Consider the following 17928-nt stretch of genomic DNA (forward strand, 5'->3'; position numbering starts at 1 on the left):
GTAATAATAAAGTCATTATCCAGAATTATATAAAAGGGATATGCAGCGGTCCAAACCGAAAACAGCTATACAGCCACACACATTCATTTGCTGGGCAGAAAATGGCGCCCACTGCAGTCAGGATTTTTAAGCAAGTTGATACAGTGACCTTTGCGCAAGTGGGCGTTTGCATTTTGCAAGCTGCATGCTTAGCAGCTTCGTTTCTCCTGTAGATCAAGATTGTGTTTGAAAATCGCCAAATTGGATCTACATGTAGTCAACAATTCAAACCACATGGATTTTGAATTCAGTCATCAGAGTCAAAGACAATATTAGAAGTTTTAGATAAACAAGGAGACCTCCGGTTTGAGTTGAATGAGAAAAAAAAAAAAAAAAAAGAGAATCAGGTAGCTCTTTTATCTTTCAAAAGAAAACTTAAACTTAAGCCGCAATATATGTATCATCTGTATAACATCTCTGCAAGGCAAGGAAAACTTAAACTACTGACAAATCTAAGCCGCAAGTCCTTTTCTATTTTGTTCAAACTTAACCCACAAAATAGCACTATATTATAATAATTAATTTACACCTGAATATTTAATTCATTAGTTGGTGTATGATTTCTCTGTTTATAGAGTAAAGTTCGAATTCTCTTTTCCTAATTATAAAAAAAATAACAATATATATTAATTTTTTTTAATATATTAATTTTTTTTTTCAATGTATATCCCCTTAACAAACTTGAGTAATATTTGGCTAAAGAGCGGGCAGTCGCATTCCACTTCTTGTCGGCATGTAGACAAGTGGCTTTGAGCAATATTTCTTGCATGCAGACAAAGACTACATTGTCGTGAACAAAAAAAAGAAGCGAGTTTTGACTCTTCAACTTTGTTTAAAAGTAGAACTTAATTCTATATATCAAGTGTCACTGTATCATAATTTATGAGTTGAGATTAGGGTTTAACCAAAACAAGAAAAAGAATTACTAGCAACTTGGTTTTGGTTTGCAGACAAACCGATTGGCTAACTTGATAAGGTTGGAAAAGTCCAAAACAAGTGGTTGCCATTTATTCACCAATCTACTAATTTTTTTTTTTGAAAAGCTGATAGTTCATTCAATAAAAAAAACGTAGCTACAAACCATCATAGAGGAAGCCCAACCTCCAATCCAACAGGAAAAGCTGCAAAGGAACAAAAAACTAATCTGTAGCATCAACACCACCCTTGCCATCCCCACAAAGGTAGCATAAACATCCCCCATCAAACAAGAGGAGGTTAACACAACCTCAAATAAACAGACATATCTCATAACAAAACATCTAAACAATCAAGCTGTTCATAAACAAAATCTGCAAAGTGTAATACCCAACATCTCACATTTGATGTGAATATGATTGTTAAGACCTATATAACAATCCAAGCCCACCACCACTAGCAACTTGAGCTTAAGCTTTTGAGGACCACGTGGTTTAGCTCTAAAAAAAGCTGCTGGGCCAGTGGTTGGACTTGGACGTTACAAATGGTATCAGAGCCTGCACTAGTCCGATGTGAACTTTCACATTGCTTTGGTGAGATCTTGGTCCCGTGGATATAATGTGTGGCCTTGATGAGGATATCAAGGATTTGAGTAGGTGGGATTGTAATACCCAACATCCCACATCTGATGTGAATATGATTGTTAAGACTTATATAACAATCCAAGTCCACCACTACTAGCAACTTGAGTTTAAGCTTTTGAGGGCCACGTGGTTTAAGCCCAAAAAAGCTGCTGGGCTTGTAGTTGGACTTGGATCGTTACACAAAGGTAAAAGCAAAAGTATAGAAACTCCCTTTTACACTTTAATAATCTCTTTTGGTCATTGGTTGTCAACACAGAGCTCCACTCTTCCAGCCTTGTGAGAGCCACTAGTCCAAAGCACCTCTAATTATCCACTAGCCTAAAGGTACACAATGGGCATAAAGGGGCCGTAGTCCACTTGTTGCAGGGACAAGAGCCAGTAATACACAACCATTCAGAAAAATCAGCACTCTAGGAAGAAGTCGTAAAAGCTAGCAGAACCAACATCCAAGGGGTGAAAATAGGCACCTGAAGTAAAAGGGAAAGCAGTTCCTTACTCAAAAACACGAAGGATATCATGTGAAAGATGCACCCCATCCTTTGCAAGCCTGTTTGCTCTTTGATTGACATCTCTCTTAGTATGCTTAATACTCCAGTTGCCAATAATCTCTTTAAATCTCTCAATCTGTAAAGTCCACTTCTTGAGTCTCCAAGGTGCTGAAGCAGGGGCTTTTATCCATTTAATCGCATTACATGAGTCACTTTCAATTAACAGGCTATAATCCTCTTTCCATTTAGAAACAGCAAAGATGGCAAAAGCTTCCATGATAGTTCTATATTTGGCAAGGTTGGAGTCGGCTTCGCCAATGTGTTTGCAAAAAATAATTTTGACCTCCCCTTTATAGTTTGGCAACAAGCCACCTATACCAACAAGTCTGGGGCATTCTTGAGCTGCTCCGTCAATATTAAACTTCAGTGTTCTCTCATCAGGGGCAGTCCACAACGTGTTTTTAATGTTCTTCCTATTCTTCCTAGGTTGACACCGAGCTAACGGTTCCCTATTAGTGTCCATAATTGAAAAGTGATCAGTTGGCCATTCGGCATTAGACCAAGAAGCAACTCTCACTTTAACTAAGTCAAGACATTGATCAACATTCCATTCCTTGCCACTGAAGATAACTTCATTTCTGCATTTCCAAATAGACCAAACAATAGCAAAAAACTCCATTTTTTTAAATTATAACATCAATATATGCCCAACTACAATTATTCCACACTTCAAAGAAGGTTCTGATGTCAATGGAAACAACTCATTCACAACAGCACAGCTTCCACCAACCAGCCTAAACTTTCCACGTTTCTTTGCATTCAATAAACAAGTGACAACAAGTTTCTCTATAGAGATTACACAGAACACAAAGTAGTAGGTTATTTTGTAACATACTTTTTTTTTTCAGCTCATCTTTGACAGCAATCTTACTATGCATCAATAACCAGATAAAAGCTTCCACTTTAAAAGGCGCTAGTTCTGTCCAGACATACTTCCATATCTTCTCAATTTTATATTTGGGAGCCATGATTTGTTTACAAAACGATTTGACAGTATACACACCATTGACCTCATATTTCCAGATTAATTCATCTTTTAGCACTTTATCTTTTATTTTTTAGATAATTTGTAATATAAAAAGTCTTATTTAGATGTGATTATTTAGATTAAGACATGACTCTTAAATAAAGAGAAGTGTTTTCAAACACATCTGTTGAAATATGTTTATTAGTTATTTAATATTTCAACCAACACATCTATCTATAAAAGTAATGTACTTTCAAACTAGACTTCATTCATTCAAAGCATTCTGTAATAGACTTGTTGTATCCTGAAGAGTCCTTATCTACAAATTCCCATAGTAGGCAACAGTGCTGTATAAGACAGTGTGTTACAACATGCCTCAAGCCTTTTTCCTTTTCTTTTGTACTATTTTCTAACAATTTTTAAGAGTTGTTTCTAATGGAGTCTAATCCAAATTCAAGATTTCAATTCATGAATCAAGAATTCATCAAACTTAATCAATTTGATAGAACCAATTTCATCCGTTTGACGGATAAGATGGTGTTTCTACTTACAGCCTTGAAGGTTTATTATGTTTTGGATCCAAGTCTTCCTTCACTTCCAGAACCGACCAATGAAGACACTGGTGCACAAAAAGCAAAGAGAATAAAACATGAAGAAGATGAATTGATATGCCGTGGACATATCTTAAATACTTTGACAGATCGTCTATATGATCTCCACTCCAATTTAAAGATTCCAAAGAAAATTTGGACAGTTTTGAAGACTACCTACAAGAACGAGTACTGACAATTTTTTGTGCTTACAATATTTCGAGTTTAAGATAAGTGACAATTTGCCTATCATAGATTAAGTACATGAATTACAAGTTTTAATTTCAAAACTAAAAGATCTTGAGGTTAAGGTTTTATATGCACTACAAGTAGAACTGCCTCAATCTTGAAATAATTACAAAAAAAGGCTCTACATTTTACAGAGTCTCTATTAGTAGAATAATTCATAACTCAGATGCAAATAGAATATGAAACACGTGCTCGTAACACACTATTTAGCCCTCTGATTTGAATATGAATCTTGTGACTCAGAATTTTAATAATTTTGGAAAAAATTCTATGAAATTCAAGTCATCTGCATTGAAAGTTTCAAGACAAACCTTTAAGAAAAAAGATAAGTAGTTGTTCGGCCATGAAGGTTCAGAAAAGAAAAAACCAATGAACTGCCTCAAGACAAACATAGGCGTGAATTACAAAAGAAAAAGCTACTTAAGATACAACTAATCTAGCCCCACAAAACAAATACCCACAACCAAAAGCAAAACCAAATTCAAACAACATAAACAGCAAAGAGAAAGAACCTAAGGCACATAACATTCTTCCACCAAATAAAACATCCCCTCCTGAATCTAACTCCATCCCTCCAAACATTAAGACAGCACCATTCCACAAGCTCGCCATAGCCACGAAGACCCCCCAAACCAAGATTAGCATAGGGCCATATAAGTGATTGGTAGAATCTTGAAGCAATTAAATAATATTATGTGTGTGATATTTTTAGTTATGACATAAGGAGTTGTGGTTCAATCCCTATAATACCAATAACTTCGTATTAACTTTAAAATTTTTACACTAATAGAGAGTTCAAATCTTCAAGATACTTTCTACTATACATAGTATTATTAATATTACAAACTAGTGAGAGATTGTTAGATAGTTTGTAATATAAGTAGTCTTATTCAGATGTGATTATTCAAATTAAGTGACTATTTTGATTAAGACATAACTCTTAAATAAAGAGAAGTGTTTTCAAACACATTTGTTGGAATATGTTTATTAGTTATTCAATATTTCAACAAACACATCTTTTAAAAATTAACAAGACACATATGTTGAAACAAATTAGATACAACCTTTCAGTGTTTATAAAAGAAATATACTTTCAAACCAAACTTCATTCATTCAAAAAATTCTGCAATAAACTTGTTCTATCTTGGCAGACAATAACATTGTTTGTAAATTCTCATAGTAAGCAACAACTTTTAAAAAACAGTGTGTTACAGCACGTACCAAATTTTTTTCTTTTTTCTTTTATATTATTTTTTAACATTTATGTCAATTACTATATATAGATATATCTCAAATTTAAGATGAAAAACCCTAGTAATACTAGAAACACCCTACGGCAGGACACAAAACAAACTGAGGAAAGAGGAGCAATTATTATAATAGTAGAACAAACAAACTGGCTAAGCTGAAATCTCCTCTTGGAGTCCTCAACTCTTAGTTTGATTGTTGACTGGTTTATTAAATAATTGCATTTGAAAAACGTGGTAATTCAAAGTCGACATACATTGAAAACGGTAATAGTTTTGAATGATCACAGTCAAAGGGTACATCTGACTTGAACTTATAATATTTCTTATCAGTAAGCTAAAGGTAGGCATAAAGCCCAAAAGTTGAAAAACTCTAAATCTTGCAGTCCACGACACGTGCTAACAGTCATCACAGCCTCTGCCGTTGTCCAGTTAAACTAATCTCTCAAGCTAAAGACAAGAACAGGGGTGTTTAGATTTGCAATCATAACCCACAGAATCTTACGTGTTAAATCTTTATTCCTTCTTTAATTAGGGGTAGAAGCAGCCTGGAAGCAGAGTCCGTAAAAATTATGGGACCCTCCAACGAAAATAAAATTCCACCAGGGCTGACGAAAGAGATCAACTTTGGAGAGAGGATGCTTCCAGTGTCTATCCTGGAAGCTCGTGTGAAATCCCCTCTTCTTTTTCTGATCAACTATTTCTTCTTCGCTTTATATACCAACGGCCACACTCCCTCCTTTCTACTCAAATCAGTCTTCTCTAGTCTCCAACCTCTATTCCCAAGTTTCCAATTGTCACTTCCATTTCTCTCTAGAATACATAAACCGCCTCTCCCAAATGGCATCTCCTGAAGAGACATCAGCCTTGAAACTCATCAGGCAACACCTCCTGACTGACTTTGCCTCCATGGAAAACTTTCTTTCCAATCTCGATAACTGTACTTCCAGGGTCTCCGCCACCAATCAAATTCCACAATTCGTTGATACGAAAGTACCCAAGGCGCCACAGAACAATAGCCCAAAGCAATTAAAACAATCCACTCTAAGCCAGCGTCGTCCTTCTATAAACGTGGAAATTCCACCAGCAAAAGTTAACATAAGCTCAAACCCAGCTCCGGTTGAATCTGACTCTAACGAGAAAAGGCACTACAGGGGTGTCAGGAGACGACCTTGGGGCAAGTTCGCAGCTGAAATTAGAGACCCTAACAGAAAAGGCGCAAGGGTTTGGCTTGGAACCTTTGACACCGCCATAGAAGCTGCAAAAGCTTATGATAGAGCTGCGTTTAAGCTACGTGGAAGCAAAGCCATATTGAACTTCCCTCTTGAAGCGGGTCAATCAAATTCCGCAGAGCCTGAATTAATAGAGGACTCATCTTCAAGGAAAAGGAGAAGAGAGAAAGAGGACGAGGAAGAAGAAAGCGTGGCGAGTAAAGGGGTGAAAAGGGAGGAGGTGACGGAGGAAAAGGTGGTGATGCCGGTGGCGAAGGAGACCGTAACGGTGACGGAAACTGTAACGCCGGGGGTATGTTTAACGCCGTCAAATTGGACTGGGTTTTGGGATAGTGAAGATATGAAGGGAATATTCAGTATTCCTCCGTTATCTCCGTTATCTCCACATTTTGGGTATTCGAGGCTTGAGGTTATGTAAGGGATAAGGCTTTGACCGGTTTCAGCCGCCGGTTACCGAAGGAGGAATAGTTTGCCGACGTGGGCAGTTGAAATGTCCAAGAAAGACACCGCAAAAGGACACTCAACTGTCAACAAAGAGAAATTATTCAAGGGGCGCGGATCAATTATTAGTGTGCATAAAGTAGATTAGAGCATTAAAAAAAGAATGCTTAAGCTTTTATTATTGAATTAATTGTATTTGTTCTTTTATTTGTTTAATGAAATTTCCCATCATTGTGTGTTTGGAGTTATATCAATATACGTTTTCTTTATTACAAAATACGTAAATATAAATATGTAAAATTAATAATGAATTACCTACACATGTGATTATCTAGTATAATGAAATTATCTATTTGATACCTGAAATTTAAAAATTCACAAATTAAATAATTATTAAGCTGCGGAAAACAGAACCATGTGGTGGCCTGGTCATTGGAATTATTGTATAGGCTTCCCTTTTCAAATTGAAAGATTAGTATTTGTTTTTTTCTTTTACTTTTCCACCAAAGAGTTTAAACTCAATTTCATTTGCTACATTTAATTCTTTTTTAGCACTTAGAGTTTTACGCTGTTTCATCCCATTTTCAGCAAAATGAATTTTGTTCATACTTAATCAAGAAGTGGCCTAGATGATCAAGTTAGTTGGGCATTTGTAAAACAAAAAACCAGAAGAATTGATCATGAAATGTAATTAAGTGCTTATCAACAAGTTAATGAAGTTCTTTAGGTTGCAATTGGTATCTTACTATGTTATCATATTGTAGGGAATTTGATTGTAAGGAAAATAATATTGTAGTGTTTGGTATAATAAGAAAAGTGTTGATTTAAACACTAGAAAGATGATACTATAGTATTTGGTTTACAAGTACTTTACTAAAAATATAATATTAATTTTCAGAATTACCCTTATGTATTAAAATACACATTTAATATACTTGTATGTTTTTTTATTGTAAATTTTTTTTATGATATCAACTCTTAAATAAATTCTTCGTCTTCGATCTAATGATGGTGGGTGGTGTGATGATCAAGAGGTTTTAAAATCACTAATCATAAGCTTTTTTAGAGAAATATATTGTTCAGAATAGAATGTACGCCTGAGATTTCCCATCTGAGATTCTTTTCTTACCCTTGATTAGATGGCAATGGATAGTTTAATTAAGTTAATAGAGGATAAAGAGGTTCATGAGGCTTCCCTCAAGGCTTTAGGGATAGACGGTTTTCTTACTTTGTTCTTTCAATCTCAGTGGAACATAGTTGGAAAGTCTATTGTTAATTATGTACGCAAAGTCTTTGAAGGGGTAGATATTGGTGTCGAGTTATGCAAATCAGTAATTACTTTGATACCAAAGAATAATGCTCCCAAAACTTTCTCTCATTTTTGGCCGATTAGCTTACTCCTGTTGGTCTTTAAAATTCCGATGCAAGTAATTGCAAATCGGTTAAAACCCTACATGAGTCACTTGGTGGCAGAAACACAATCTAGCTTCATCCTTGGAAGACACTTTACTAATAATATAATTATTGTGCATGAGGTGGTTCATTCATTCTGAAAGAAGCAAGGGAACTTAGGTTCGATGGTGGTAAAGATTGATCTCGAGAAGGCTTATGACCATTTTCATTGGGAGTTTATACATGATACCTTGATAAAAGCACATATTCTTGAACCTTTGATTGGCAAAATTATACGTAGTTGGAATTGCTGTAATTCTCAAATTCTATAGAATGGGACTTTTTTAGATAGCTTTTCTCCATCTAAAAGTGTGCGACAGGGTGACCTATTGTCACCTTATATTTTCGATGTTATTTATGGAAAGACTAGCACGTAGTATTCGTATAGTAGTGGAGAATGGGAAATGGAAGCCTATTAAATTAGGTAGATGTGGACCTCATTTCACACATCTTTTTTTTACAGATGACTTAATTCTATTTGCGGAGGCTTTTAGTGCTCAAACAGAGGTGATTAAAAGAATCTTGGATGACTTTTGTGTTTGTTCTAGTGATAGGGTAAGTATTGCAAACTCTTCATTTTGTTGTTTGAATAATGTATCTGGCAACCTTGTCAATGAATTAGTGGAAATCTCGGGATTTTCTTATTCAACAGATCTTGGAAAATATCTGAGAGTTCCCTTATTGCATGGATACAGGGGGTAGTTCTTTTTGTTATGTGGAAGAGAAAGTCCAAAGTTGCTTGAGTTCTTAAAAAGCTTCAACTTTGTCCTTTGCAGGAAGACTCATGCTTGTTAAACTATTTTGTCCACCATCCCTTATTATACAATGCAGACAGTGTCCATTCTTATGGAAACATGTAAGAGAATTGAAGCCTTATGTTGGAGATTTTTACGAAAAGAGGATTCTAATAATATGAAGGTGCATTTAATGAGTTGGAAAGATGTATGCAAGCTTAAGAATGAAAGAATTTTAGGCATTAGGTGTCCGCAAACAATGAATGATGCATTCATACTTAAAATGTGTTGGTATTTGGTCACCAAATTAAAGGCTTTATGGGTGAAAGTGTTGAGAGCTAAGCATAACATGTACTTGAGTTTCATTTCGAATTGTGTAAGTCGAGTTGGGGCTTTTTCTTTTTGGTCATTTGTTAGTAGACTTTGGGAGACTTTTAAACCCACATACATTGGTTAGTTGGTGACAGATGCGTGGTAAAGTTCTGGCATGATGTTTGGCTCAGAGAACGTCTCTTGAAGGAGATGGCCAATTTGATAGGAATAGACTTGATGGACAATAATTGTGTAAGGGAATTTGAACTGTCGAATAGAAAGAGGGATTTGAGTTTATTAACAAGGTTATTGCCTATAGTGGAATTGGATTTATTATTGAACTCTTTTCCACCTATTTCTTTGACAAGGCCAAATGAACCGTATTGGGCTATTTCACTTTTTGTAAAATTCACAGTAGCATCTGCCAATGAGGCATTAAGAGGAGTTTTACCGTTTGATGGGGGGTTAAATAGTGGGGTATGGAAACTAGCATGGCAGTAGTACGACCCTCAGAGAATAAGAACATTCCTCTTTCAATGTTTAGAAGAATGTCCATTGACTAACAAGGAAAGAGCTCGAAGACATATGGTGAATGTGATGACTTGCCCTCAATGTCAAGTTGAAGAAGAATCTATATTGCATGTTTTGCGTGATTGCCCATGTGGCAAAATCAATTTGGCTTAAAGTATTGCCTTAAAGTGATTGGATAATTTTCAATAGAGTAGCAGGAAGTTGCGAATTAATAATATTCCTTGGGACAATTTTTTTTTTTTTGGAGTTGTCTGTTGGTTTTTATGGAAATGGAAGAATGCTTTTGTTTTTAAAGATAAAGTTTTATCTATAAAGGGATGCATGAACTTGATAAATAGCTTCTTTGTGAATATACAGCATTCATCATTAATATCCTAGGGTGGTACTGGTTCAACTCTCTTTAGATGGGAAGAAGTGCTTATTGGATTGTTTTTCCCTTCAGAATGTTAGATTACACTAAATTTTGATGGTGCATACAAACGTTCTATTGGTCAAGTTACCATTGGTGGTGTATTAAAGGACTTATACTGTCACGACCCAATTTTCAAGTCATGACCGATGCATGGGCCCAATGGATGTAGCCCACTAAGCCCAAACAAGCCTCTTTACGTAATTCCCGTTCACTATCCCATCAATTTTTCATCACCATTACTAGACCACCATTTGTAACTTGCAACTAGACGTATTTTCATAATACAACATGGATACTAAAAGTTTACATTTGTATAATCTTAAAATAAGGTTATTCATAGCCATCTCATAATGACACCATCATTCCAAACTATACATGCATCGTTGGCAAAATGAATCCTAGCAATTTACATTTAATGTACATGTATTCATATAAAAGACTTTTGACGATCAGCGGAGTGACTTTGGTGAGGGTACTACTATCAAATGCCATGATACCTACCAAGAGTGAATGCAAGTGGATGCCTTAGTCTCGGTTCCAACTATCTACAGATCTAAAAACATGCAATTTAAAAGAGTGAGTATAAACTCAGTGAGAGAACATAAGAAGTGAACAAGCAACGATAAGGAATGTTTTAGAAAACATGATGCACTTACTATAAAACCATGCAATTTAGTCAAATTTTTGGTTAAAACCCCTCATTTCAAATTTTGAATGTTTAATCCTTTAATGTTACAAGATCCATGATAAACCGTGAAGTTGAATAGAATGAAAATTTCAGCAATGACCAAGCAAGACAAGTAAACCGAGGGTTTTCCCGTTACAATGAAAAAACAGTCTTAGTTTGCTCATGTTTCGATTTTTCAAGAATATCTTCTACTAAAGAAGTCCAATTGACATGATTTTTAGGTCATTAGAAAGCTAAGAGGTTGGGCTACAACTTTGATGTTTACCACTTTTCCCAGTTCTGACCGGAAGATGGTCAAGATCCTTGTCAAAATGAAAGCACTATACCAGAATTTTTGAACCACCCGAGAGTTTCTCGCTGCAGTGAGAACCAAGCCAGTGTAACCCCCCCCAACCCGAGAGTTTCTCGCTGCAGCGAGAAACAGAGCAATTTAGTTAAAAAGGGTCTTGTTATATCAAAAGCCATTTTCTTATTGAAATGAAAAGCAATTTGAGAGCAATTAACAATGCCAACATACAACACAATCACAATTAGTTTCATAAACTTTCTATAACATATATATATATATATATATATATATATATATATATGTATATACATACATCATCATGCATACCATTCCGCCACACTCAACTCATATGCACTCCCTACACGCACAAGGCAATATCATTATCATGTGCACTCCCTACTCGCACATTTCAATATCATCATCATGTGCACTCCCTACTCGCGCATTTCAATATCATCACACGCACTCCAGCCCACATCATTATCGGCATGTGCTCTCCCACACCACACACGCACAATCATATTTATTACACGACATTATCTATCTATCAAGGCACAACACATATATATGTATACCAACGAAATAAAGGAGTACGTGGACTCATCACAGTCACATTTCATAATGCAAAACATTTCATTAAAAGCTTGTTCCAGTATACATTTTAAATAAAAACACAATTAAAACCTTTTAAGTAATTCACTCAAACATTTACACATTTACCCCAAAACATTTTAATGCAAATTCACTCACCGGTATTTGTTGAATCTTAGATCGACTCCAACTTCCACTAATGCTCCGAATGGAGATATGGGGTCTCGTTGGAACCTATCACACACAATAGGATCATAAATCAACTCAATTCACATACCCATAATTCTAAAAGCTATCTCCTAAATCATGTTCTACTAGTTATTTCTAACTAGCTTCCAATTGGCATTAAGCGGCTATTTACTTTCACTATTCTAATCACACTAAAGATGAATAAATAACCTCAACTACAAAACATTCACAAATCTATCCACTAGCCATTTTCAACAACTTACAAATCACTCTAATTCACTACTCACCTTGATAACTTTGTAATTGAATTCCTTTAAAAAAAAAATTTCAAGCTATTATAGAAGCTCCCTCTTTGTCTCTCTAAAACACCGAGCTAGTAAGAGAAAGTATGGAAGTAAGACTTTTAAGGGTTTTAAATTGAGAGAGTGAAAGAACACAAAAAGTTCTATGAAAAAGTGCACAAAAGCATGGAAATTGGAGTTAACTTGAGAAAAGTTATGGAGGTTTCAAAACAAGCTTCCATGGAGGATGAAAGAAATGTGAGATGGAAGGAAGAAGAAGAAGAAGCTGCTGGAAAATGATACTTATAGCTAAAGCTTATCCAAACTCCACTTAAATTATGAAAATGCCTTTAACAAGTTGGCTTTGCTTCCTCCAATCCTTTGTGCAATCTTTTTACTTTTTTGATACTGGGACAAGTCCATAATAGTCTAGAGATACTCGGGTTCACGAAAACTTAAAAATTTTGACTCGAGATGAAAAATGACCATTTTGCCCTTACCTTGGAAATCATCATTATTTCTATTTCCTTTGTTATTTTATCCTTATTTTCATCATTCATTTATGTCTTAGGCTTACTTAGACCTTAATAATGTTTGGAAGCATACTTCTAGGGGTTCACTAAGGAAATGACGAAATTACCCTAGTTTGTGATGTCGCGTCTACTTTCAATTACGAGTCTATAAAGATAAAGGTCTCACATATACAATCAATGGCATGGTGGTTATGCAGCTCGTTTAGGTGTCTATACAACATATCGAGCTGAGCTATGGGGAGTTTAGAGGGGACTAAATTTGGCATGGGAGTTAGGCTTTCGTAAAGTTCAGTTTGTGACTCGGGGCCATAACTTCGTATAGTTCTCATCCTTGCCCTAACTCCAATTTGATTAATGCAATACATAGTTTACTTACTCGTCATTGGGAAGTTAAGATTTGCCCTATTTATAGATAAGGTAATAGGTTAGCATATTTCATGGCTAACAGGGGCTTTAAGTTAGAGGAAGTCTTTTCAATTTTTCATTCTCCACTATTGGAGTTAGGGAAATTTTGATGTATGACATGTTAAGGATCTGCTTTTCATAGATGATTCGAATATAGATTTTTATTCTCCTCAAAAAAAAAAATTCAACAAATAACCAAGCATGGCAAATCCTTGTTAAAATTAATATTTGTTCACAATTTTAAAAATTTTAAAATATATTGTTATTGTTATTTTAAAAAATTTCTAAAAAATTAAAAATAGAAATAATTATTTTTTGAAAACAAACATGAAAATAAAAAACCAAAAAGAGAGTTTTTGAAAAAAAACTGAGTGCTAGAAAGAAAGAATTTTTATTTTTAAAAGTTTATTAAAAATTATAGAGAGGAAATAATTTTTATAATTTTAAAAATTATGAGTATAAAAAAGAAAATCTTCTATTTTGTCAAAAATTCTAAATATAATTTTTATTTTTTGGATTTTCTAATCTTTTATAATTTTTTTAAAAAAATTATTTCTATTTTTTATTGTTCTAGAATTTTTAAACAATTAAAAATTATTTATGGCTTTTTAAAAATTTTTAGAAATTCTAAAAATAAAAAAAATATTTCTATGTTTTTGAAATTTTATAGATTTTGTTTTTCTAAATTTTAAAATTGTTTCTAATTTTTTAATTTTTAAAGTGATAGAAATTAAGTTTTGGAATTTTATTGATAGATTTGTCTATTTTCTTGTATGAATTATAAATGTTATACTTGGTTATATATATTACTAATATATTTAAATTCATAAAAGAATTATTATATTGATCCACCATACAATACATCTTTTATTATTTGATAATATTTAAAAATGTCAAATCAAGATAGATAAATTATAATAAAAGAGATTTTTTATATATTTTTAATTAAAAAAGAGAAAAAATGTCAAATCAATATTAATAACATTACAAAATAAGTTGAAATACAAGATTGTATTCATTTTTCAATGTAATCAAATTACATTCATTTATTGTAATATGATTCTATTACAATCTTAAATTGAATTGATTTATTTTAAAACAAATGATATAATATATATTTAAAAGAAATATTATAATATATATTAATTGCAGACATTATAAAAAATATGAAAACACAATGCTAGTAACAAATGCTACTTCTTTTAGGGGCTTCAATATATTCGATTAAGGTCAATCACGTGCACGGGAAACTTGAAAATCCAAAACCTGATGGCATATAAGTGGCTTGCTCTCTCACTTAATACAAAGAGCTTCAGTCTGGGCAGGGGTTCAAGTCCACAACATTTTAAGATGGTATCTATATGTCAAAGGCACATGTCCATATCCAATTACACTTTCAAAATTAGCTTTGAAATTACTCTTATAAGTCTCTAAAAGAAGGGTGTCATTTAAAGTAGAACATCAAGCTGTGCTAGTAAAAATCATTTGCAGGATAAATTAGAGATAATCTCAATCCTAATTTTGGGCTTCTTCCGGAATCTTTCAATAAAAAAAATTCCTGAAGAGTTACAAGTGGACAAAAAGTACACCAATCATATGATAAAATGAGGCCAATTTTTGCATAAAAGTACAAGGCAGATGGAGCCACGTAAATAAAAACTAGGTAAATTGGAAGAGTTTAATGACAGAATTACAATGAATCTTACCTTTGGATATCCACTGCTTATTGTATGTCATCCGGAAACTGGAATCAAATGAAAATAATAATAATAATAATAATTTAAAATCATTATATTTCAAGTTGGGATCAAGTGGATTAATGAAAGATATTTTTACCAGATATGAACACCTAATCCCTTTAATAAAGTTAAGAGAGTCGGTAAGATCGTAGAAATACCAATTTAGTATTGTTATTCTTGCTCAAGTGAACAACACCATGAGAAACAAGGGATGAATGGATCTATTGATTCTGGAATGAATAGATAAAAACCACCTAGCCTAATAACAACATATCACAGTTTTCTTGTAGCCATTTAGCGTATGAAGTGCAGTTGGTTTTTTTATACTTCATTAATGGTCTTAATTTGAACAGTGAAGCTCATACTTGTCTTGTCTAGTAATGGAATAATAGATTACTATGGATAAACATGCCAACAAATACCAATTACATCAATGTCCAAGATCAAATCTTAACCTCGCAAGAAGATGCATGAACGTTGTACGGTGATTGGGGCAGGGTCCTTTCAAGTAGCAGAGCAACTTTCCCTTGGCCCGAAGCGGATAACAGCTTCACATAGCTTTGCATCTGGTCATTTTAAACCTAAATTCATTATGAAGCTCCCAAATAAAATGACAAGAACCTTTATAGAAGTTAGTTGCCTGTGGAGCCCTTCAAGTTATCCAGTTGCAAACAGTTCTGTCTCCAAATATCTTGCATGTCCACACCTTTATGCACCCCCCCTTTACTCCACAGCTGCTACCTATGGATGCATTTGCACAAGTTGGAAGGTCCCAGGACATAAGATAAAACATAGACAATCTTTTTCATAAGTGCCCAGTACCAACTTGGAACTTCCCTTTGAAGGGTCCCCAGTTTTGCCTTATTAATGTCAAAGGATAAGATCATCCATTTCCAGCACAGAAACTTTGGGTGAAAACCGTGTGCAAAATCATGCTCTCTCTCCCAGCACTGTGGACAAAACCCAAAACCAACAATAAATTTCAGGCGAGTCCCACACTAGAAAGCAAAGGGTGTCAATTTCCGGGGCCCTTGTCAATGTGGGGAAAACTTGAACGTTTTCTTCCCTGTATAAATATTCTCACTCCCAATTCCAACTTCATCTGCTTTCATAAATCCCTTGCACTCTAAAAAGATGGCCACCATTGAAGAATCAACAACACTTGAGTTCATTCGCCAGCACCTTCTGGGAGACTTTGCCTCCGCTGATGCTTTTATTACTAGCCTTGATTTTGGTCTCTCTCAACTACAACCCATTATCAAACCAGAAAACCCAATTCCAGAACTAGAACATGACTCTCCCATATCCGACCCAAATAACCAAATCCCTGATATCTTCAGCTGTGACGTAAAACCTGAAGTCGTGGATTTGGAGTCTCCAAGATCAATTATTTCAGTGTATAATCCGGAACCTAAGCTGTCACTGTGTGAAGAAAGGAGGCATTACAGAGGGGTCCGGAGAAGGCCATGGGGCAAGTTTGCTGCGGAGATCCGAGATCCGAGCAGGAAGGGGAGTCGGGTCTGGTTAGGTACTTTTGAAAGTGACGTGGATGCTGCCAAGGCTTATGATTGTGCAGCATTTAAAATGAGGGGTCACAAAGCAATATTGAACTTTCCACTGGAAGCCGGAGAGGCTGGCCCACCGGCCAGTACGGGCAGGAAAAGGAGAAGAGTGAACGGAATTAAGCTGCCGGAATGTGACGTCATGTCACCGGAAAGTATTGAGCTGGCTTGGGAGGTGAAGGAAGAAGAGGGTGAGCCTCATTATCTGAACCAACTTTCACCGTTAACTAGAAGACAAGTTGGATAATGACCCGACTAATGCGAATAAGGATAAGTTGTAATGTAAGGCCTATGATTAATGTCCAAATCACATCGTATATAAATGCACTATGACAAAAAGTTGTATCATATTTGGTTCCTTTGAAAGTTCATTTTGAGTTTGATTAGGAGCGATTACCAAGAGTGAAAAATCTTAAATTAGAGTTGTATTCTCTCTTTATTGTTAGAAAAAAAAAAAGAACAATTTATAATGTTTTTAGGATGAAAATGTTAATGTAAGAATAAAATAATCAAATCACTCGAACATTTAATTTATTATTGATGCATAATTTTTCTATGAATCTCTTTCTCTCAAATCTAAAAAAAAAAAACAGTTAAAATTTTGTGGAGAGGAATGTGGCACAATGCTGTTCTTGATCACTTATCTGCTGTGCTTAATGTGTTTTTGCTTTAGGGAGGATGGGAATATTGTCCAATGCCGTGATAATGAAATGAACAAATGCTAGTCCTACAAAATGATGTCATGATATGCAGGAACTTCAATGCAAATTCATTTCTAAAATTCTAGATATTTTATGGGCTGAAGTTTGCTTTTACAAAGACTTAATCAAGCTCATAAATGGTTTTGACCTGAACCAAAGTTTCAAATTTTTACCCTATCAAATATCTGCATGAACATGTCTAATTTCACACATGGATGTTCATATGTTTGAAAACGAAATTAACAGTATTCTAATATAATAATACTCCAAAGATACTAGTGGTAAAAGGCCAATACTCTTTACAAAGTTTAGAAAGCAAAAACAAGTTTTCAAAGAGTTTATAGCAGTTCAAGTTTGATCTAGTGGCTGTGATCATGCGTTGAAGTTAGAAGCTAGACCATCCCGTGATAGTAGGTTCCCTGTACTAGTGTCCAAACAGAAGATTATGACCGTTTTCACCTAAGTTTTATATATATATATATAAAAAAAAAAGTTGACTTAACTGCAGAAAAAATGGTAAAATATATAAAATAGATTGCCTAATTGCTATATCTTTTCAATCACAATGCAAAACTTACCTCAACCCCAAAGCTCGTTTTGACAAACGAGGGTGAAGACAAAACCAAGTCAAGCCAAA

The 17928-nt window shown here is 34.5% G+C and overlaps 2 protein-coding genes across 2 annotated transcripts; both read left to right on the forward strand.

Moving 5' to 3' along the window:
- The first annotated feature begins 5845 nt into the window (after positions 1-5845).
- Positions 5846-7120, forward strand: LOC18605289 (Integrase-type DNA-binding superfamily protein). Its single transcript, XM_018118377.2, has one exon. The coding sequence runs from the start codon at positions 6040-6042 to the stop codon at positions 6847-6849; it is 810 nt and encodes a 269-aa protein (XP_017973866.1). The 5' UTR covers positions 5846-6039; the 3' UTR covers positions 6850-7120.
- Positions 7121-15930: 8810 nt separating this feature from the next.
- Positions 15931-16938, forward strand: LOC18605291 (ethylene-responsive transcription factor ERF107). The gene has a single exon (XM_007038215.3). The coding sequence runs from the start codon at positions 16163-16165 to the stop codon at positions 16835-16837; it is 675 nt and encodes a 224-aa protein (XP_007038277.3). The 5' UTR covers positions 15931-16162; the 3' UTR covers positions 16838-16938.
- Positions 16939-17928: the final 990 nt, after the last annotated feature.

This window comes from Theobroma cacao, chromosome 3 (genome assembly GCF_053813885.1).
Source record: "Theobroma cacao isolate CCN51 chromosome 3, ASM5381388v1, whole genome shotgun sequence".
Lineage (NCBI taxonomy): Eukaryota > Viridiplantae > Streptophyta > Magnoliopsida > Malvales > Malvaceae > Theobroma > Theobroma cacao.

Bases quoted from the DNA above. Each gene is read 5' to 3' on its own strand.
- LOC18605289 (XM_018118377.2), top strand. From the start codon at position 6,040: ATGGCATCTCCTGAAGAGACATCAGCCTTGAAACTCATCAGGCAACAC.
- LOC18605291 (XM_007038215.3), top strand. From the start codon at position 16,163: ATGGCCACCATTGAAGAATCAACAACACTTGAGTTCATTCGCCAGCAC.